Raw genomic sequence first — 21,234 nt, forward strand, 5'->3', positions numbered from 1 at the left:
GCATGTTAGGGTAACTGACTAACAAAACTTGAGCAAGCCAGGCATTGCACAAATACACTAGGCAACAGTTGAGGGCATGTCAGGGCAACTGACTAACAAAACTTGAGCAAGCCAGGCATTGCACAAATACACTAGGCAACAGTTGAGGGCATGTCAGGGCAACTGACTAACAAAACTTGAGCAAGCCAGGCATTGCACAAATACACTAGGCAACAGTTGAGGGCATGTCAAGGCAACTGACTAACAAAACTCGAGCAAGCCAGGCATTGCACAAATACACTAGGCAATAGTTGAAGGCATGTCAGGCAACTGACTCATAAAACTCCAGCAGAAGCCTGACAACCGAATCACAAAACTTAAGCAAACTGACATATCTGTAAAAACAAACATGAGCGTCGAACCACAGCACACAACCTCATACACACACATTTCAACAACAGGAACCTACAGCATAGGTACATTTGTTGCATGAAAAAAAAGGTGCTAGGAAACTATATGAGCATCCTATGAGCAGTTGTTGCGCAAGTCAGTAGATTAACAACCTATGCACGAGAACATCTCCCTCCCTCTCCCTCCACATGCCACGACATCCTACGGAGCATCACCAAGCCTTGAATGCCCCCCGAATCCTATCTCATCAGTACCCAAACCAAATCTAACGAGTGCTTGATCCGTTCCAAATCAGTTAACCTATGCATAATCTCTTCCTAATCTCTTACAAGGGCAAAGGTACTCAGTGATTTCACCCAAAACTCAGTAGATCTGACAAGCCTACACAAAAATGGAATTGAGATGAACTGACCTGGGATTCTGCCCTCCGCCCAACAGCAAGGCGATTCTGCTCCTCCGCGTGAACCACACGGCGAAGGCGCACGCGTCGTCCCTCCTCGGCCGCGTCTCCGGCGCTGCAGCGCCTTCCGCCTCCGACTGCTGTGTGCTGCGGATGTAGGCGTATGGCCCCGGTCGCCGCACCGACGCGCAGCTACCCGCTTAACCCCTCCCTCCACGCCGCACACGCTATCCCTTCCTCACTCTGGCGGAAGACGGCCGCCGAATCGTCGCCACGCCGCCGGCTGCTCTGGATTTGGGGGATTGGAAGGAAAGGGGATGCGCTCCCTGCGCTCGGGAGCAGTTTCGAAATGGGAGGAAACGGAAGTGGGGAGGAGAGACGAACTGCAAGGACCCACGACCGCTCTAAGCACCCAACGGGTCTCGATCGCAACGCCACAACCAGGGGACATCTGGCGCACACATCGATAAAAAGCGGTTTTCACCTGGGAAGCGCGCGGCCGCGAGATGAGAATCGGACGGCGCGCGAGTGCGTTTGCTCTGTAAGACAAACGAGCCAGCGCCCACTTTTTAGGTTTTAGGTTTTATAATTGATCTGGGTTCTTTGCGAGAAAATACAGAGTATTAGATGGAGTCGGAGTAGAGAGAAAACATTGGACAGCACCCGTACATTGCTGCAGGCTTGCAACTGGATTGTTGTGAGGGCGTTGTGAGCATTTTTCTAGCATCTCCCAATATTATTAAATTCTATGGCGCACATTTTAACACTGTATCTGTCTCAGTGACAGCAGTAGCCAGTACTAGGCTACTAGGAGGAGAACAAGACTGGACACATATAGATATCAGATGCATCACACGATGAACGGACCTCGGCTGATTGTTCCGGAAGGCATTTTTTTTTACAAGCAGCCAAAGTTACAGGGGCGTCGGTCAGACATGCGGGCGACCCGAGCCTACATTTCATCGGCTTTATTAAGCTATCGACAGAAATCTTTTCGCAGTTCACACAAAAAAGAGAACCATCGATAGAAATCAACTGCTTGCGACTGAGCTGAAGGTCGTCAGGGCTTTGCGGTGTCGTCGCTCTTGGCAGCCGGAGCCTTCTCAGCGGCAGAGGTGAAGGACACCGGGCGGTGCGGCTGGTCATCCACCACCAAGCTCAGCACCTCAGGCCGAGAGTAGTGGCCCACCACGTCAAAATCAAACTTGGCCCGGACGATCTCTCCCATGTCTGCACAAAAGGGCATTTCATCAGAATCTTCCGAGACGAACTGCGAACCAGGCACAAAAACGTATGCACATGGTCATGGTGGCTGCACAGAGAGCATGTAGTATCTGGTTAGTGTCTTACCAAGGTCGGCTGTGATCAGCGCCTCTCCGTCGTAGTTGGGACCTGCCAGGACTTCGCCTGACGGCGAAATGATAACGCTGCCTCCAGGGCAAACGACGGTGTCTGGGGAAGGCTCTTCTCCTAAACCGGCAAAGGCGTACTCGGACGGCGGAGGGTAGTCCTGTCTGCGGCAGAACTGGTTCGCCGACAGCACAAAGCATCCCCCCTCCATGGCGATGTGTGTCATGGAAGCTTGCCACACTGGCCTTGAATCGGCCGTGGGAGCGCAGTATATCTCAATACCTGCACACAACACAAGATGTGTTTGGAAGAACTCAAAGCAGTGCCGGTGCATATCTTCTACTACATTAACCTATCTGGCTTGTACACAGGGATGTATTTCAAGGTTATCAACTTATCATCTCATGAGGCCATGGCACTTCCAAGAATGCTGGCTCTAGACTTTTTATTGGTAGCATACATGAAAAGCCTTACCTTTACCATACAGTGCTGTCCTCAAGAGTGGCATCTTATTTTCCCAGCAAATAAGGGCTCCAATCTTTCCAAGTGGAGTGTCATAAACAGGAATTGTTGATCCATCTCCAAATCCCCATATTATCCGTTCTAATGCCGTCGGCATGAGCTTGCGGTGCTTACCCAGGTACCGACCTAGAGGGTCAAAGAAGAGCACTGAACAATATAGTGTGTAACCTTCTCTCTCAATCACACCCATTACCAGAAAGACCTTATATTTCCCAGCCATAGCAGCTAAGCGTGTGACCTCTGGACCTGCAGGTTGTTCTGTCAGTAACAAGATACACGGTGCTAGTTGAAACAAACATATGTTGACACTTGAGAGTATGAAATAGCTGAAAAACTTGTTAGCTAAGCTAAAATAAAAAGCAGAGCATAAATGGAATATTAAAACAGTTAATATGTATTCCCTCCGTTCGGAATTACTCGTCCAAGAAATGAATGTATCTAGATGTATTTTAGTTGTAGATACATCCATTTTTATCCATTTTTGTGACAAGTAATTCCGAACGGAGGGAGTAAGATGCAGAGTTGCTCGGTGACAATGGCTGAGATTGAAAAAGATGACCAGAAAATTTAGCTGGAGCTGCAGTACCAGGTATGAGGTATCAAATTATCAATGATCTATGGTACACGGTTGTCCATACTTTTTGGGAAATTATATTCATAAACTGCATCAGGAAGACAAACGAACGACCAAATACTAAGACTTTTTTTCTCAACAAACTAACTCGATGTCTAGCTTTCAGGATTTCATCCAACAATTTCTTCCTTCTCCGAACTCCTTGACAGTCTATTAGGAACCACATTTCTGTAGTGTTCAGCGAAGTATGTGAAAAGATATTTGATTTTCCATTTCACAACCAAAGAGTGCCATGAAGAATATGCATTTGCAAAAATCAGTTCTTCCTCTGCCCAATACTCCCTCCGTCCCAAAATTCTTGTCTTAGATTTATCTAGATACGGATGTATCTAAAACTAAAATGTGAATAGATACATCGGTATGTAGACAAATCTAAGACAAGAATTTTGGGACGGAGGGAGTACTAAATAGGCATGACTCAGTTTTAAAGCAATTATTGATATGCAGATATGCTTCATGCTAAAGATGAAAAAAGCAGATGTCAGCTCTTCTCCAAATTACACATATGTCAGACACAAAAAAGAGACTAAAAACAGGAGCAGTCCAAGGAAAAATATGTTAGGAAGATAACGCCTTAGAAGTTAACAATAGTCGACAATAAGAATATAATAGTTGAAAAGAGAGAGCAGGCATACTCCATTACGGTCTCACGTACCAGGCACGTCTATGGCGGCTGCATAATACTTCTGGAATTCACCCTTTCCCTTGTCTTTTGGATTAGTGATACTAATACTGATCCCAAATCCAAAGGTGGATCCACGAGGATAACCACCAACAAAAGCTTCCGGGAACACCACCAACTGTGAACCATATCCAGCAGCCTCTGCTATTAATCTCTCTGCTTTATCTGCGGTGGAAATAACGATATTACCAAAAGATACACATAACCTATGCTGATAAATAACCATCTGGTCCTCCAAAATGTTAGTACTGACGCGCCGGCGCCGGTCGATCTTTACGGAGGCCAAGCACATGTATCCAGAAAGAACAAACTATGAATTATGTCCCCGTGCCAGGCAATTGCAGAGGTGGCATGTGACCATGATGTGGCATACTAGAATGAAAACTAGGAAGTGCAGCGGTTTCATCGTTTTATTTGGCTTGGTACAGTCAATCTCTGTTAGGTTTAGGTTTCGCAAAAAAGAAAGCAACATCCTCGCTTCCCTTTGAACTTCCCATAACGCTAGCTAGCTTTATTTGACATCAAAAAGTATAAATACGTGGTCAATAACAAATCATAATGAAGTCTGTAAAGAAGCTATTAATTTGAGTGATGAGTGATGACCCTTGGCTGCCTGCAGGCGACAATACTTTCAGTTGTGTGAATCAACCAGAATGAATATACAAGTCTAGTTTTCGTACGCAGAAAAGCAAGGAAGCACGAACAAGCTTGCCTTCCCTTTGCAGGAGGAAGGCTAAGACAAGGCTTATGCATCAAAATCAATGGATGCAAGAGACATGATCATTAACAGCCGTCTCCACTCTCCACCATTGCATTACTAATTTGCTATGTTTTGCAGCGAGATGGCAACTTTTTCTACCACTATACACGCCCTAAGATGCAAATAAGAAGATTTGTACTCCCTCCATCCCATAATATAAGAACGTTTTTGGCACTACACGTTCTTATATTATGGGCCGGAGGGAGTATATAACAAACAGGTGGTTCCCATTGACAGAGAACACCAAGTCATCACAGCACCCGCGGATTCTGAAATGAACTGCACCGAGAAAAAGTTTAGACGCCCTCTCCATGATCTCATCTCAGCTGATGGCAAGTAGTAGTATAACTAATCCAACACGCTGGTAATTCTTCCAGAGGCAATCGACCAGCAACAGGGCGGCTAGCGAAAAAATTAAGTGGTTCATTTAACAAGGCAGGGGAAACGGCGCGCGGGTGGTTACCGAGAGTGGCGGGGGTGTCGTAGAAGACGGTGGAGGCCTGCACGACGGTGGCTCGCACGGTGGTGGCGCTCTGGTCGGCGCCGCCGTTCATCTCCACCTCGGCGATCACCGGCGCGCTGCCTGAGCCCGAGGGAACCAGAGCCATCAGTGTGGCCCCGGGAAACTCGCTCGCTCGATCGCGGTACTTCCGGCGCTGAGGCTTACGGACGAACTGGAAGGTTGATGTGGAGGTTGGAAGCAGAGGTGGGCGCTGGAGGGGAAAGCGGGCCGGGGATGGTCAGTCAACTGCTACTGGACAAAGAGAGCGCCAATCAATGCACGGCTCCACGCTGGTGTGAGTGTAACAGTGGATGGTTGTTTAGTACGACGACAAAGCGGAGGGAGCTGAATTCCACAGCGCATGCTTGATGCTTCTAGGCCTCTCTTGCCGTGTCCACATCTTTACTTATTTTCCGAACATTGTCCAGCCGTGTCCTCTCTTTTTCTCAACAGCTGTCTGTCTCGCTGTTTCTGACTTTGATTCGTACTCTCTCCGTAACCAACGCTCTTATATTTTTTTTTATGGAGGAGTATTTGTTAATAATGTCTATCTGTTTTCGTTATATATAGGCGGCCAGCTATCACCCGTTTGTTCGCTAGCGATCGCCAGACGAATCATCCGTCCCCACAGGCCGCTTCATTCATTGGATAAAACTACTATAATTGCGCCTAAATAAATCTGGCATTTGTTCGGGCAAAATTAACCCCTAAGACAGCCATGAGACTTTACATTGCCAAAAACAGTACACGAAACATGGCCGCCGCGATGCTTATCGAGTTGCCTCCATCTTTCATCGTTCCTTCCTGTATATATTCTCTGCAGTAGACACAAAGGGAAAATGCTGTGAAGGAAAATGAAATATACAGTAGTATAGACCAGTGATGTTTTTCCTTTCTTTGATGAAGTACATACTAGTGATTGAATCAAAGAAAAAATTGAAAAAAACATAGTACAATGGGAAGGTGATGTTTGGTAGGCATCCACATCCCTGTATGCTAAGAAGATGTTAAGTTGATAGCAATTGTATATATGGCGGCCGGTGACTACGAGTGAGAGCGAGAGCAAACCAGTACAGAATGACCAATGGCAAGATCTGTAAAACAGGGCATGTGCATGCCTTAATTGTTTATGCTAACAAGCATCTTCTCCGAATCTTTACAAAAAATATATGAAGGCACAATTATTGTTGTAATGCCGACGGACAGGCGTTGGATGACAACTTTATTATACACGACTATGGAAGATTACTGGACATCAGGTCTTCAAAATATCGTCCCTCTTTGCGGCCTCGAATCTATCCGACGGTAGAAGTGAAAGACACGGCGTGTTTCGGTTCGGTCTTCACGGTCAAGCTCAGCACCTCAGGCCGTGCGTAGTGTCCCACGACGTCGAAATCAAACTTGGCTCGAACAATTTCTCCAAGGTCTGCAAAACATATCACCAAGTTTCTAGTAAGAATTTATACGCTTGTGATGTCTCGGTCACAATACGGATTTATGTAGGTAACAGCTTGCAATACTGATAACTGTAGATTACTGAAAACATATGAATAGGTAAATCCATACACCGTGTCGTACTGCGTATAAGTACCCAAAGTGATATGCGTTTAGCATAGACTTGGGAGTCATCGGTTTCTTCTTACCCAGGTCAGCTGTGAGGAGGGCCTCGCCTTCATAGTTGGGACCTGCCAACACTGTCCCAGATGGCGAGATGATGGCGCTCCCTCCAGGACAAACAGCGGTTTCTGGGGATGGCTCCTCCTCATGGCCACCAAAGGTATACTCAGGCGGGGGAGGAAAGTCTTTTCTGCGGCAGAACTGGTTTGCTGTCAGAACAAAGCATCCCCCTTCAAGCGCAATGTGTGTCATGGAAGCCTGCCAACTTGGCAGCGCATCCGCGGTGGGAGCACAATATATTTGAACACCTGGATAAGCATAGGAGTGCACGTCAGGGAAAATATAAACTCAACTACATGTCATGGTTCGTTGTCAGCATTTATCTCTAGTTTTAGATTTCATGCTGCCATTCTTTTGTACGGTAATGCGTTGAGCCAATCTAGTAACTCTTATGTGGGATCTCAGTTTCTGCCAATAAAATTCAATAATCTTGAAACGGAGGAAGTGTTGAGGTTGGGAAACATATTACGTCGCAAGAACTCGGAATACCTTTGGCATACATCGCTGTCCTGATAAGTGGCATTCTGTTCTCCCAGCAGATGACGGCACCTATCTTTCCAAGTGGAGTATCATAAACAGGTATCGTAGATCCATCTCCAAACCCCCAGAATACTCGTTCCAGTGCGGTAGGCATGAGCTTGCGGTGTTTTCCTAGGTACTTTCCCAGAGAATCAAAGGAGAGCACTGTATTGTACAGTGTGTAGCCTGCCCTTTCAACAACCCCAATCACCAAGAAGACCTTGTATTTTCCGGCCAATGCAGCTAAGCGGCTAACCTCTGGGCCTGCATTTGTCGTGCATGCTCACATTACTTTTTCACTATGCTCTGTTGTGATGATTTGGATTCAAAAATCAAATGTACGTGAATAATGAATTACACCATCGACCAGGCACATAACAAAGAAAGTTAACAAATACAGGTAACAAGGTCAAAAGCAAAGGTTTTGTCAATTATGGAGCTCTACTTTTTTTTGGAAGAAGAGCTCTACTTCTTGAAATGCTGTAAAGCACGGAAAAGGGAACCAAATATCATGCACACTTCAGCTCAGTAATACCAGTTGTAACTTATCAGCTTGTGGTCTGAACAGCAAGTTTGAGGGGTTTTTCCATGATTGCTTTTCCATTTTTCAACAATGTAGGAAAAAGAAGCGATACATAGTCTTACATTATTTTGTGGTTTATACTTCATTTCTAGCACTAAACTGTTCAAATATATTGTCAATGTAACTGTAACACATCAAAAAATAACTGTGTGCTTCAAAATTTGTAGCTCAACATATGGATTGAATCTACAGTTCCAAAGCCGAACAAAATAGTTTAATTCTAGGTGTATTTCTATTTCTCAAAAGCAAAATGCACACTAGGAAATGATAAGCATCAAGCAAAATGATGAAGCACGGTGACTATTGTGAAAAACAATGTACAGTGAGTATATATATTGACAGTATCTTGGAATACCAGGCACATCTATGGCAGCCGCATGATACTTCCGAAAGTCTTCTTTTCCTTTGGCAGATCGACTGCCAATAGTCAGTCCAAAGGTAGACCCATGAGGGTAGCCACCAACAAAGACTTCTGGAAAAAGAACCAACTGTGAACCATATCCAGCAGCCTCCGCTATCAATTTCTCTGCTTTATCTGTCGACAATGCATTTACAAAATTAGCAGCAACAAAACATTGTCCAGTCCTGTAAGGAATTCATGTAAATAAATGGAGTACAAGATATCCTACCAACATGCATTTCCTATTTCAAATCCTTGAACTCTTTTGGCATAATACTGTATTTATTTATTTATTTTATTCTTCCCTCGATTTGGTGGCACAGCGTTTATTGCAGTTAAGTCATTAATGACTTTGTTAATTAAAAGACTAAGAAAAATGATATGAGGCCTCAACTCTCCAATAGATCTTGCTTAATAGGGAATAACATAGAAATAAAAGGGAAAAAGATGCAAGAAAACAAATAGATAATCGAATTTTATCGACCCAAAGGGAATCTCTCAGTAGGAGACTGCAAGTTAGTGTTCGCTTTCTTAAAGATTGACATCACAGCTGTATGGCAAAACAAACAACTTTGGTACTAACTTCTATCCAATGCTCCTTCCGCCTAATCACAAAGTGTAGAGCAATAATTGCTTCCACACATGTATAATTGAGAAGAAAAAAACTGGCATGAACATCTGTCCCCTTGGTATCCAAAGTGGATAGTTTATACTTTATACCACACCAGCACACAAACAACTTGTTTTCCACGCAAGAAAGACTGGGACTTAGTAAATTGCCACTAAGAAAATTACACCAACTACTATTAAAGAGAATCGGGTCGTCGCATCCTTAGTGGCGCGCTACATCGGCGCCCGGATGTAGTGGAAAATGAGCAAGGGTCTTCGCATTTGACTCGACGAGTGCGAAGGGTAAGGAAGCTAGCCGAGCCTAGGAGGATTCGCTTAGGTAGCTGGAACGTAGGGTCTCTGACAGGGAAGCTTCGGGAGCTAGTTGATGCAGCAGTGAGGAGAGGTGTTGATATCCTTTGCGTCCAAGAAACCAAATGGAGAGGACAGAAGGCGAAGGAGGTGGAGGATACCGGCTTCAAGCTGTGGTACACGGGGACGGCTGCAAACAGAAATGGCGTAGGCATCTTGATCAACAAGAGCCTCAAGTATGGAGTGGTAGACGTCAGGAGACGTGGGGACCGGATTATCTTGGTCAAGCTGGTAGCTGAGGACTTGGTTCTCAATGTTATCAGCGCATATGCCCCGCAAGTAGGCCACAATGAGAACACCAAGAGGGAGTTCTGGGAAGGCTTGGAAGACATGGTTAGGAGTGTACCGATTGGTGAGAAGCTCTTCATAGGAGGAGACCTCAATGGCCACGTGGGTACATCTAACACAGGTTTTGAAGGGGCGCATGGGGGCTTTGGCTATGGCATCAGGAATCAAGAAGGAGAAGACGTCTTAAGCTTTGCTCTAGCCTACAACATGATTGTAGCTAACACCCTCTGTAGAAAGAGAGAATCACATCTGGTGACTTTTAGTAGTGGCCAACACTCTAGCCAGATTGATTTCATCCTCTCGAGAAGAGAAGATAGGCGTGCGTGCCTAGACTGTAAGGTGATACCTGGGGAGAGTGTTGTACCCCAGCATAAGCTGGTGGTTGCTGACTTCCGCTTTCGGATTCGTGTCCAGCGGGATAAGCGTGCCAAGGTCGCTAGAACGAAGTGGTGGAAGCTCAAGGGGGAGGTAGCTCAGGTGTTCAAGGAGAGGGTATTTAAGGAGGGCCCTTGGGAGGAAGGAGGGGATGCGGACAATGTGTGGATGAAGATGGCGACTTGCATTCGTAAGGTGGCCTCGGAGGAGTTTGGAGTGTCCACGGGAAGGAGAAGCGAAGATAAGGATACCTGGTGGTGGAATGATGATGTCCAGAAGGCGCTTAAAGAGAAGAAAGATTGCTTCAGACGCCTATACCTGGATAGGAGTGCAGTCAACATAGAGAAGTACAAGATGGCGAAGAAGGCCGCAAAGCGAGCTGTTGGTGAAGCAAGGGGTCGGGCATATGAGGACCTCTACCAACGGTTAGGCACGAAGGAAGGTGAAAGGGACATCTATAAGATGGCTAAGATCCGGGAGAGGAAGACGAGGGATATTGGCCAAGTCAAATGCATCAAGGACGGAGCAGGCCAACTCTTGGTGAAGGACGAAGAGATTAAGCATAGATGGCGGGAGTACTTCGACAAGCTGTTCAATGGGGAGAATGAGAGTTCTACCATTGAACTGAATGACTCCTTTGATGAGACCAGCATGCGTTTTGTGCGGCGCATCCAGGAGTCTGAGGTGAAGGAGGCTTTAAAAAGGATGAAAGGAGGCAAGGCGATGGGCCCTGATTGTATCCCCATTGAGGTGTGGAAAGGTCTCGGGGACGTAGCGATAGTATGTCTAACCAAGCTTTTCAACCTCATTTTTCGGGCAAACAAGATGCCAGAAGAATGGAGACGGAGTATATTAGTACCAATCTTCAAGAACAAGGGGGATGTTCAGAGTTGTACTAATTACCGTGGAATTAAGCTGATGAGCCATACAATGAAGCTATGGGAGAGAGTCATTGAGCACCGCTTAAGAAGAATGACAAGCGTGACCAAAAATCAGTTTGGTTTCATGCCTGGGAGGTCGACCATGGAAGCCATTTTCTTGGTACGACAACTTATGGAGAGATATAGGGAGCATAAGAAGGACTTGCATATGGTGTTCATTGACTTGGAGAAGGCCTATGATAAGATACCGCGGAATGTCATGTGGTGGGCCTTGGAGAAACACAAAGTCCCAGCAAAGTACATTACCCTCATCAAGGACATGTACAATAATGTTGTGACAAGTGTTCGAACAAGTGATGTCGACACCGATGACTTCCCGATTAAGATAGGACTGCATCAGGGGTCAGCTTTGAGCCCTTATCTTTTTGCATTGGTGATGGATGAGGTCACAAGGGGTATACAAGGAGATATGCCATGGTGTATGCTCTTTGCGGATGATGTGGTGCTAATTGACGATAGTCGGACGGGGGTAAATAGGAAGTTAGAGTTATGGAGACAAACCTTGGAATCGAAAGGGTTTAGGCTTAGTAGAACTAAAACCGAGTACATGATGTGCGGTTTCAGTACTACTAGCTGTGAGGAGGAGGAGGTTAGCCTTGATGGCCAGGTGGTACCTCGGAAGGACACCTTTCGGTATTTGGGGTCAATGTTGCAGGAGGATGGGGTATTGATGAAGATGTGAACCATCGAATCAAAGCCGGATGGATGAAGTGGCGCCAAGCTTTTGGCATTCTCTGTGACAAGAGAGTGCCACAAAAGCTAAAAGGCAAGTTCTACAGGACGGCGGTTCGACCCGCAATGTTGTATGGCGCGGAGTGTTGGCCGACTAAAAGGCGACATGTTCAACAGTTAGGTGTGGCGGAGATGCGTATGTTGAGATGGATGTGTGGCCACACGAGGAAGGATCGAGTCCGGAATGATGATATACGAGATAGAGTTGGGGTAGCACCAATTGAGGAGAAGCTTGTCCAACATCGTTTGAGATGGTTTGGGCATATTCAGCGCAGGCCTCCAGAAGCTCCAGTGCATAGCGGACGGCTAAAGCGTGCGGAGAATGTCAAGAGAGGGCGGGGTCGACCGATTTTGACATGGGAGGAGTCCGTTAAGAGAGACCTGAAGGATTGGAGTATCGACAAAGAGCTAGCTATGGACAAGGGTGCGTGGAAGCTTGCTATCCATGTGCCAGAGCCATGAGTTGGTTGCGAGATCTTATGGGTTTCACCTCTACCCTACCCCAACTTGTTTGGGACTAAAGGCTTTGTTGTTGTTGTTTTGTTGTTGTTTGTACTATTAAAGAGAAGCTATCAATTCCGTTTTCATCTAGTCCACTGACGTTGAGGAAGCAAGGCACTTCCTTTGTATACATCCAAGACCACAATAAGAAGGGAGAATAATACTCCCTCCGTTCCTAAATATATAGGTCTTTTTAGAGATTCCAATATGAACTACATACGGATTCCAATATGAACTGCATACGGATCCGTATGTAGTTCATATTGGAATCTCTAGAAAGACTTATAATTTAGGAACAGAGGGAGTATTACAGATCGGTGCACCATCCTTGCGATTCGAGGCATCAGTCTGATCGATTACAACAAGGCAAGTTCGTGCTGGTGAGACAAGCAAGCAAACACCTAGCGCTCAGCACCCGATCCAAACAGATACACGAGCGAGACAAATGATCGAACACCATACGAGCTACTGGCAACAAGAGGAAACAAGAGGGTCGGAGCACGCACCGAGCGTTGCAGGGGTGTCGTAGAACACGCTGCAGGCCTGCACGACAGTGGCCCGCACGGTGGTGGCACCCTGATCGGCGCCGGCGTTCATCTCCACCTCCGCAATCACCGGCCCGACGCTGGCGGGGGACAAAGCCATCGCCGCCGAACAGGAAGGGCGAGAAATCGAGCGGACTAGGAGGGGGTGCGGGCTACTTGTCGTGCTTCCTGCGTAGGTAGTCGCGGACGAACTGATCGCGGGCGAGCGTGCGTGCGCGCTGGGGCTCGATGTGGACGTGGGAGAGGTGAGCGCCGTAGGCGAGGAGCCCCGCGCCGAAGGCAAAGAGTGCGACGGTGGATAGCAGCTGCCGGGGAGTGGATGGGGAGCACCAGCCCATTCGTGGCGACTGGCGACTTTTAAAGGCAGGGCCGGCCAACGAGGAAGAAATTGGAGAGGAGGAGGATGACGAGTTGACTATTGACGAGTCATATCCCTAGAGTTACTAAGCTCCCACCAAATCCAGCCTCCTGGTGAATCGCAGCTAGCGAGGGATTTATCAGCGGCCGACTCTGTCGCTGTCCCGTGGCCCCCAATCGTCTGTAGTCGGTTTACTTCTGTCATACCTATCCCATGAATACCGATCCAAACCCCGCACGGCTGGACGTAGTCTTCTTCTTTTTCTCTAGAAATATTTTCTTCATGTCCCTCCCTCGCCCAGCCCCGGCAGCCACCGACCATCTCCTCCATCACCGCACCTCTTTGCCGCCACCCCAATCTAGATCCGAGCAGAGCAACCTTCGGATCTGTCTTTTACCAACGAACCCTGTGTTCTGGTGTGTCGAGACTGATGAGTGCCGCTCGATCCCCACCTGTAAGTTGTGGTTCACTTGCAGGGGTCGTGGCTCGCGGTGGTTGACGTCTTCGTGTTTCTCGTCGTGGTGGGCTTGCCCAACTGCTTACAACATCTTCCATGCCTCATCTCCCATGACCCCTCGCTCACGGAGGAGAGATTGCGGCTGAAGGGTGGCATAGCTTGAACGGGTTCGTGGATGAGGAAGGGGACTCGACAGCGCAGAGCTGGTGACGAAGGAGCAAGTCCGTAACGGTGTAGCTCGCGGCGGAGGAGGCTGGGGATCCCGGACGAGGGAGGGACGGGTCCCGATGGTTGCGGTGGCCGGAGGGCGGTCACATCGTGGCCCTTCCAGGTATCCTCTAATTTCATGGACAATTCCTCTTGACGCGAGGGGAAACCTTCATCCACAGTTAAATATTTTCTTCTTTATAGACTTCATGTTTTCCTTGGATTTTGTCTAAATGTCTTGGGAGTACATATAATGGTGTGGGTAAATAGTTGGTTTTTGGACTTCATGTTGTATTGCATGATCCCATGGAATGAGATTCATTTTGGTGATCATTTGTATTCAAAGAATGTTACTGATACAATTTTGTGACCGTTTTGGACTGTAAGAAACCACTGGATGTTAAGGGGAAGTACCAATCAGGCTTGTGCCTCTTCTGTACATGTATGCTCTGGATGCCTCTTTTGTACGTGTATGCTCGGGTTATTTACTAATTGTATATGTGCTAGACCTTCCTGATGGTCCATTGCCAGGCATAGAAAGGCTACAAATTTGATTTTTTGTCAAGTCTTGTGATCTTAGCTTCTTGGAAAGACTGAGTTTCCACTTATCTAATGTGCTAAATGATCTCCAGCTAACTTCTGTATATTGATTGATACACCTCTCAGTTAATAAGTAAATATCCTGTTGGCCACAAGACCGAGCTTCCAATTTTTGTATATCCTTAACTGAATGCATCCTTATGTTATATCATGTTCGTTCTAAAATGCAACAGTATTGGTAGGGTGCTCAATCAAATTCCTCTGCTGGCTTGGTTAGTTCTTGATACTAACATGGATAGACTTTTAAGTGCATAGGTACTCACTTAATTTCTACTGAGCTATAATGGCCAAAAACAGTAGCGCACAGATCCTTAATCCAAGCAATAAAATTTAAACCGAGGGGAACAAGTAGTATATATGATCTATTTACTCACATGTATGTGTTGAGATTGTGGTTGAGATGGCAATTCTGCCGTGCAGCAATAACATCCCATTCATCCTCATCGACTTGCACAGTTACGACGTTGACTCGATCGGACTCGGCGTCGGTGTACCCCCGACATCTATAGTGTGTTTGATAATGTGATGCTAACGTCGATTTTGTTTCTTCGTACGCAGGCGGCGGAAGGGGCTTTGAGATCTCCAAGTTGGAGAAGGGGAAGTGTCCTCTGATGCTGCAACCAAGGGAAATGACACCAGGTGATTTGTTCTTCTCTGTCATGGATTTTGTATTTTTTTTCGAGGAGTTGATCACTTGTGTGTGTGAAGAATTGAGTACACGCGGATTGGTAGGATTGAAAGAGATTGCACTGAGCTAATAATGCATTTTTTGTTTAATAGCTGGAGTATAATTCCATTCAGCTGGCAATTATCCATGTAGTCATGTAAGCTATTGCCTATATGACTTAAGGTGTGGTGCATTTATTAATCATTATTATGATAACTAAGATTAACATAAGTTATTCAGACATATTTATGAATCTCAACTAAGATAAGCTTATTTGCAATATATGCAAATACTCCCTCTATAAACAAATAAAAGACGTTTTAGGTATGATATTTGCAGAGGGAGTAGTATATATCAAGAGAACATCTGTTGGTATGATATTTGCATCACTTAAGTTATTATGGTTCTTTCATGTCACATCCTGATTTTCATGCCACAACACTTAAGCTAATAAATCATGACAAATTGTGGTTTGACAAAAACTTTTGAGTGTTTAGGTCTTTGCTTGATTTGATTTTGTGTGTTGGTTGCAAGTGCTCTAAAAATCAAATAAATCCTCCAACTCTTATACTCCTTCTCCTTCATCCAAAACCTTGCCCAATGATCATGTCATGTGTGTTGGACATAAAAATAATTTCTTGCAGAAATATTTTGGCCAAAAAGTATTTTCTAAATTAGGTTTTCCAAAACCCCCTGAATTGAGACTTGAACTACAAGTACTTAATTAAGGGTGTGAAAAATCTTTAAAAAATTATATTTGACTCCTATTAGATATAGGACACCCAGAAACCACAAAAATATAATTTTAAAAGTTATTTTCCTATTTTATTTAAAGGCTTTTTCTTTAGGCTAGAAATGGTCTTTAATAGGTTAAAATTATTTTTAAGCTTCAAAAATATTTTAGAAAAATCAGGGAAACTCAGTGGATATATATTTTCCATACATAAGAGTTTCAACACATGGTCATGTTCAAAATATTGGTCAAATCCCTCAAAAACCCTTTCTGGATATTTCAAGCTTTTGAAACATTTACAAAGGAAATATTCTCAAAAAATTCCAAGACAATTCTAGCATGTCACATATGACATGTTTGATTATCTTGCCAAGTATCATGTCATGAAGAATATTATAACCCCATGAAATCCCCTCAAAACCATTTCTGTCCATTTTGAAGTTTGAGCAACTTTATATTACCAAACATGTCCAAATATTGTCAAACCTTGTGAACATGCGAAAATGGTCTATTTATTCATCTAGACCAAATGTCACAAGTTGGAGAGAATGATATCTTGATCAAAGTGCCCCAAAACCCTCTCTGTCCAGAACCAAATTTGAACAACTTTACATTGGCAACTTTCTCCTTTTGATCTCAACTTCTGTGGACATGTTCAGAACCTCAAATGATGACACTAAACTAAGTGGTGCATCAAGGAGAATAGCTTTGCATGACTAAATCTTGAAAAGTCCATTTCTGTTGATTTCTAGGGTTTACAAAAGTTGCATTGGCAACTTTGCCCAAATAGACTCAATCTTGGTGGAACCACTTGTTTTCTTATGCCATTTGGCCCTGTCAAGCCTTATGGCAAGAGGAGTTCATCTGCTTGCCCAAATCAACTACAAACACCTTCTGCCATTTTTCTAAAAACACTAATTTGACCACTTCCACTAATCTCCATGAGTTCCCCTTTTTACCACCACCCCTCCTAGTTCCCCTCTACCTCTGGTGTGCTTCCCGGCCCGAGAGGCAATGATGAAGGGGGGCAGGGATCCACTTTTCTTCTCTGGACAGCACCATTTCCACTCTCTCTCAACTCCCTCTCCCCTCCAGTGGATCCCCAGGGCATCCAATGCCATTGCCACATTTTTTACTCCCCACTTCCACTGCCAGACGCAAGTGGACACGGCAGAGCACGCAAAACACGATCATGCCGGCCAAAAGCTTGCTCTGGGGCGCGCTACAGTGGCGTCCGAGCCTTGCCACCACGCTCTCATCCACCTCGGGCCGCACAAGCACGCTAGTCGACGCGCCTCGGCGTTCGCATCACGCCAGCGGGCCTCCAACTTGCCCCCGCGCCCTCCTCTCGCCCCTGCGACGCGTGCCCGAGCGCCGCCCGCGTCCGCCAGTGGCTGCTCGCGTCCCTGGCCCGCCTCGCGCTCGCTCCTCTCTTCCTCTCTCCTTCCCTTGACCTGGACCACGCCCACGAGCACCTCAGACATGCCCCAAAGCGCCCGTTTGGCCCCTGGCAACGCCCCGGGCCGTGGCCGTGCACCCCGCCTACGGCACCTCCCCGTCGCGCCTGTATAGGGCCACCCCCGAGCCTTCTCTTGTCTCCAACTGCTCTCTCTCCCTCTCGCGCATCCTCTGACCGACCCACTGCTCTTCCCGTGCTCTCCTTGCACCTCCATGGCCGAAGCAGTGCCGCCGGCCGCCGCTTAAATTCTTGGGCCTCGACCCCTCTCTCTTCCCCATGAACACTCCCGCACCCTCTCATCACCACCGCCAACTCACCTGGTGCTCCATCTCCTCCTCCTCGTGCCTTCCTCGCCGTGTCGAACCCCGCCATCACCTGTTCCTGCCGCGGCTGAGAACTCGCTCGCTCTGGCGCTCCCCGGCGGAAACTAGGTCCCCAGGTGGACGCGGCCCATCCTCCCGAGCTCGCCGGAGTCCGGGCAGTCGCCGGAGGTGGCCGGAGCCACCGGAACGACGCCGGCAAGCACTCGGCCCTGCCTCCTCTGCCTCCACCGTCGCGCGCGGGAGGAGGGAGACGACCCTGCGGGTGGACCCCGCAGGTCAGTGACCCCGTCAGCGGGCCCCTCCATTTAAGTGGAGACACACTTGGAAAATACGCCTCCGGCATAGACCCTGCGCGCGTGCGACTGAACCGATGGGCCGGCCCAGTTGCGCCTCGGCGCTAAACCCCGCCCGGTGCACGCTGCCGCCGATAGATTTGGCCCATTTAGGTAAATCCCTTTTCTTTTCTTTTTCTGTGGACTGGTAAAATCCATAGAATATTCAAAATAACTTAAAACTTGATGATTCAAATTTCTAGTAGTTCATAAAATCATGCCCTATAACATCGTGCTATTTGCCACCTTTTCCAGAAACATTTCCTTCACAAATATTTATCAAATCCCCTTTTTATAATTTTTGCGATGAAGTTTAGAAAATCATAAGAGCTCGTATTTGGTCCAAATGCCATGATTCCAATTTATTGATACATCTAAGTTCATAATTTAGGTTATGAACATTTATCTTAATACTTTCTGTGCCCCACAAAATAATGAACCATTTCTTCATGATTGTCAACTTTGCAAATCCATAGGATATTCATTTGGACTCCAAATCCAGTGAAACCAAATCCTAGATGCTTCTAAAATCATCCTTTGTTAAATGGGTATCTTTGCTCATTTTTCAAAAATACATTTCTGTACACTTCTTGCAAATCTATAAACCCCTTGATTCCATCATATCAAAATGTATAGAGATATCCACTGACCCAATTCCAATGAAACCAGTTTGGTTATTTTTCATATAACTAGAGATGCCCTAGAAAAGTCAAATCAATATTTTTAGAGCATTTTTATTTTTTGCCTTGTTGTGTTGCTTACTATGATTGTTTCCAACGTTAGTTGATGAAGTAGACGAAATACTCGGAGACGGACCAAAAGACTTTGAAGACCCAGAAGACCTTGCTGAACCAGGCAAGTAGCCCTTTGACCATGATGAACCATTTTACATCATAATAGCATTTTTGTTGCTTCACTGAGTGCATGATATACTTTGAATGGTAACCTTGCTAGGCTTGCCTCTGTTGCATACTCCATTGATACTTGCATTGATCATGACTCTACCCTTGCTTAGAGTTGTGTTGGTGGGTTGTAGAAATACGCTATAGTAGATGGCTACGCAATGTGGGTCAGGGTTATGCATGGAAAGAAACAAGTGTGGTTTGGCATACTTGCAAACAGCCCCAGTGGGTGCCACTGATTCCCCTGGGAGATGATGATGAACTAGGTCACTACTTGGTGGAGAAGTAGTGTACCGAGGTTTGATTAAAGTGTTGTTTATAGAGATGGATTAGATTTAAGATTTGTCGACTGTCCCAACCTTACATGCGCAACCACTCTACCCTTATATGGGAAAGGGAATTATTGATTACCTAGGCCGATACTAGCTTGGAGCCCGCATTACTAGTAACGGGAGAGTCGTTGTTGCGCTCTCTTGGGACGGGGTCGTGCCAGGTAGGGCGGCCATGACTGTTTTCACAGGGCACCGGATACAACGTTGGTACCCCGTGCTTGTGGTATGTGATGAATATGGGAGTGAGGCTCCACAATTTTAAGATGTGAAATGTTGGGCACGGGGGTTACTACCAATCAAGTGGACTCTATGTTAATGTCTTCTAGGGAAAGATAGTGATTGGGTGCTTTCCCCGGGTACTTGAGGTATCGCGGGTCGTGGATGACACGAAAGTTCCCCGGATCTTGTGGGTAAAGTATGAAACCTCTGCAGAGTGTAAAACTATTCGAATAGCCGTGTCCATGGTCAAGGACAGTTGGGTGGTGCTGCTTAGACTATGTCCACATGTTTCTAGAAAACAACACGGTTTGGTAAATCTGTTGACGTGATTCATGAGGAAGTCACGTTGAGCTTGAGCAAGAGTTGTGTTGGGGAACGTAGCAGAAATTCAGAATTTTCTATGCATCACCAAGATCAATCTATGGAGTAACTAGCATCGAGAGAGAGGGGAGTGCATCTTCATACCCTTGAAGATCGCGATGCAGAAGCATTGCAAGAACGCGGTCGGTGGAGTCGTTCACTAAGCGATTCAGATCGTGGCCGAATCCGATCTAAGCACCGAACAACGGTGCCTCCGCGTTCAACACACGTACAGCCTGGGGACGTCTCCTCCTTCTTGATCCAGCAAGGGGAGAGGAGAAGTTGAGGGAGAGCTCCGGCAGCACGACGGCGTGGTGGTGGAGCTTGCAGTTCTGCGGCAGAGCTTCCCCAAGCACTATGGAGGAGGAGGAGGTGTTGGGGAGGGAGAGGGCCGCGCCAGGGGAAGGGTCAAGCTCCCATGCGCCTCCCTACTATATATAGGGGTGGAGGGGGCTGGTTTCTTGCCCTCCAAGTGCATTGGGGCATTGGCAAAGGTGGGAGGAAAGAAATCCCATCATTTCCTTCCCCACCGATTGTTATCCCCCTTTTTTAGGGATCTTGATCTTATCCCTTCGGGATATGATCTTATTCCTTCTAAGGGGGGATCTTGGTGCGCCTTGACCAGGGGTGTGGGGCCTTGCCCCCACTACCCACGTTCATGTGGGTCCCCCCATGAAGGTGAGCCCCACTCCGGAACCTTCTAGAACCTTCCCGGTACAATACCAAAAAATCCCGAACATTTTTCGGTGGCCAAAATAGGACTTCCCATATATAAATATTTACCTCCGGACCATTCCGGAACTCCTCGTGACGTCCGGGATCTCATCCGGGACTCCGAACAACATTCGGCAATTGCACACTAATTCCCATAACAACTCTAGCGTCACCGAACCTTAAGTGTGTAGACCCTACGTGTTCGGGAATCATGCAGACATGATCGAGACAGCTCTCTGGCCAACAACCAACAGCGGGATCTGGATACCAATGTTGGCTCCCACATGTTCCATGATGATCTCATCGGATGAACCACGATGTCAAGGATTCAAGCAATCCCGTATACAATTCCCTTTGTCAATCGGTACGTTACTTGCCCGAGATTCAATCGTCGGTATCCCAATACCTCGTTCAATCTCGTTACCGGCAAGTCACTTTACTCGTTCCGTAATGCATGATCCCGTGACCAACTACTTAGTCACATTGAGCTCATTATGATGATGCATTACCGAGTGGGCCCAGAGATACCTCTCCGTCACACGGAGTGACAAATCCCAGTCTCGATTCGTGCCAACCCAACAGACACTTCCGGAGATACCCGTAGTGCATCTTTATAGCCACCCAGTTACGTTGTGATGTTTGGCACACCCAAAGCATTCCTATGGTATCCGGGAGTTGCACAATCTCATGGTCTAAGGAAATGATACTTGACATTAGAAAAGCTTTTAGCAAATGAACTACACGATCTTGTGCTATGCTTAGGACTGTGTCTTGTCCATCACATCATTC

General features: G+C 46.5%; 2 protein-coding genes across 2 annotated transcripts; both read right to left on the reverse strand.

The window, feature by feature from the left end:
* Positions 1–1,606: 1,606 nt before the first annotated feature.
* On the reverse strand, positions 1,607–5,534 carry LOC119322478 (bifunctional nitrilase/nitrile hydratase NIT4-like). Its single transcript, XM_037595966.1, has 5 exons — positions 5,202–5,534; positions 3,952–4,143; positions 2,615–2,908; positions 2,141–2,422; positions 1,607–2,020 (listed from the first exon to the last, which is right to left on the reverse strand). Exons 1-5 carry the CDS (start codon positions 5,344–5,346, stop codon positions 1,851–1,853), a joined length of 1,083 nt encoding a protein of 360 aa, XP_037451863.1. The 5' UTR covers positions 5,347–5,534; the 3' UTR covers positions 1,607–1,850.
* A 781-nt stretch (positions 5,535–6,315) lies between these two features.
* Positions 6,316–13,019, reverse strand: LOC119322675 (bifunctional nitrilase/nitrile hydratase NIT4-like). The gene is made up of 5 exons (XM_037596162.1): positions 12,744–13,019; positions 8,375–8,554; positions 7,407–7,700; positions 6,884–7,165; positions 6,316–6,666 (listed from the first exon to the last, which is right to left on the reverse strand). The coding sequence occupies exons 1-5, from the start codon at positions 12,880–12,882 to the stop codon at positions 6,536–6,538; spliced, it is 1,026 nt and encodes a 341-aa protein (XP_037452059.1). The 5' UTR covers positions 12,883–13,019; the 3' UTR covers positions 6,316–6,535.
* Positions 13,020–21,234: the final 8,215 nt, after the last annotated feature.

This window comes from Triticum dicoccoides, chromosome 6B (genome assembly GCF_002162155.2).
Source record: "Triticum dicoccoides isolate Atlit2015 ecotype Zavitan chromosome 6B, WEW_v2.0, whole genome shotgun sequence".
In the NCBI taxonomy this organism is placed as follows: Eukaryota; Viridiplantae; Streptophyta; class Magnoliopsida; order Poales; family Poaceae; genus Triticum; species Triticum dicoccoides.

Excerpts from the sequence above, each read along its gene's own strand:
- LOC119322478 (XM_037595966.1), bottom strand. The coding sequence starts at position 5,346 with ATGGCTCTGGTTCCCTCGGGCTCAGGCAGCGCGCCGGTGATCGCCGAG. Across the intron at positions 4,144-5,201 it reads CGACACCCCCGCCACTCTCG|ATAAAGCAGAGAGATTAATA; the intron begins GTAACCACCCGC and ends TTTCCACCGCAG. Across the intron at positions 2,021-2,140 it reads GCTGATCACAGCCGACCTTG|ACATGGGAGAGATCGTCCGG; the intron begins GTAAGACACTAA and ends CCTTTTGTGCAG.
- LOC119322675 (XM_037596162.1), bottom strand. The coding sequence starts at position 12,882 with ATGGCTTTGTCCCCCGCCAGCGTCGGGCCGGTGATTGCGGAGGTGGAG. Across the intron at positions 7,166-7,406 it reads GACAGCGATGTATGCCAAAG|GTGTTCAAATATATTGTGCT; the intron begins GTATTCCGAGTT and ends ATGCTTATCCAG. Across the intron at positions 6,667-6,883 it reads CCTCCTCACAGCTGACCTGG|ACCTTGGAGAAATTGTTCGA; the intron begins GTAAGAAGAAAC and ends TATGTTTTGCAG.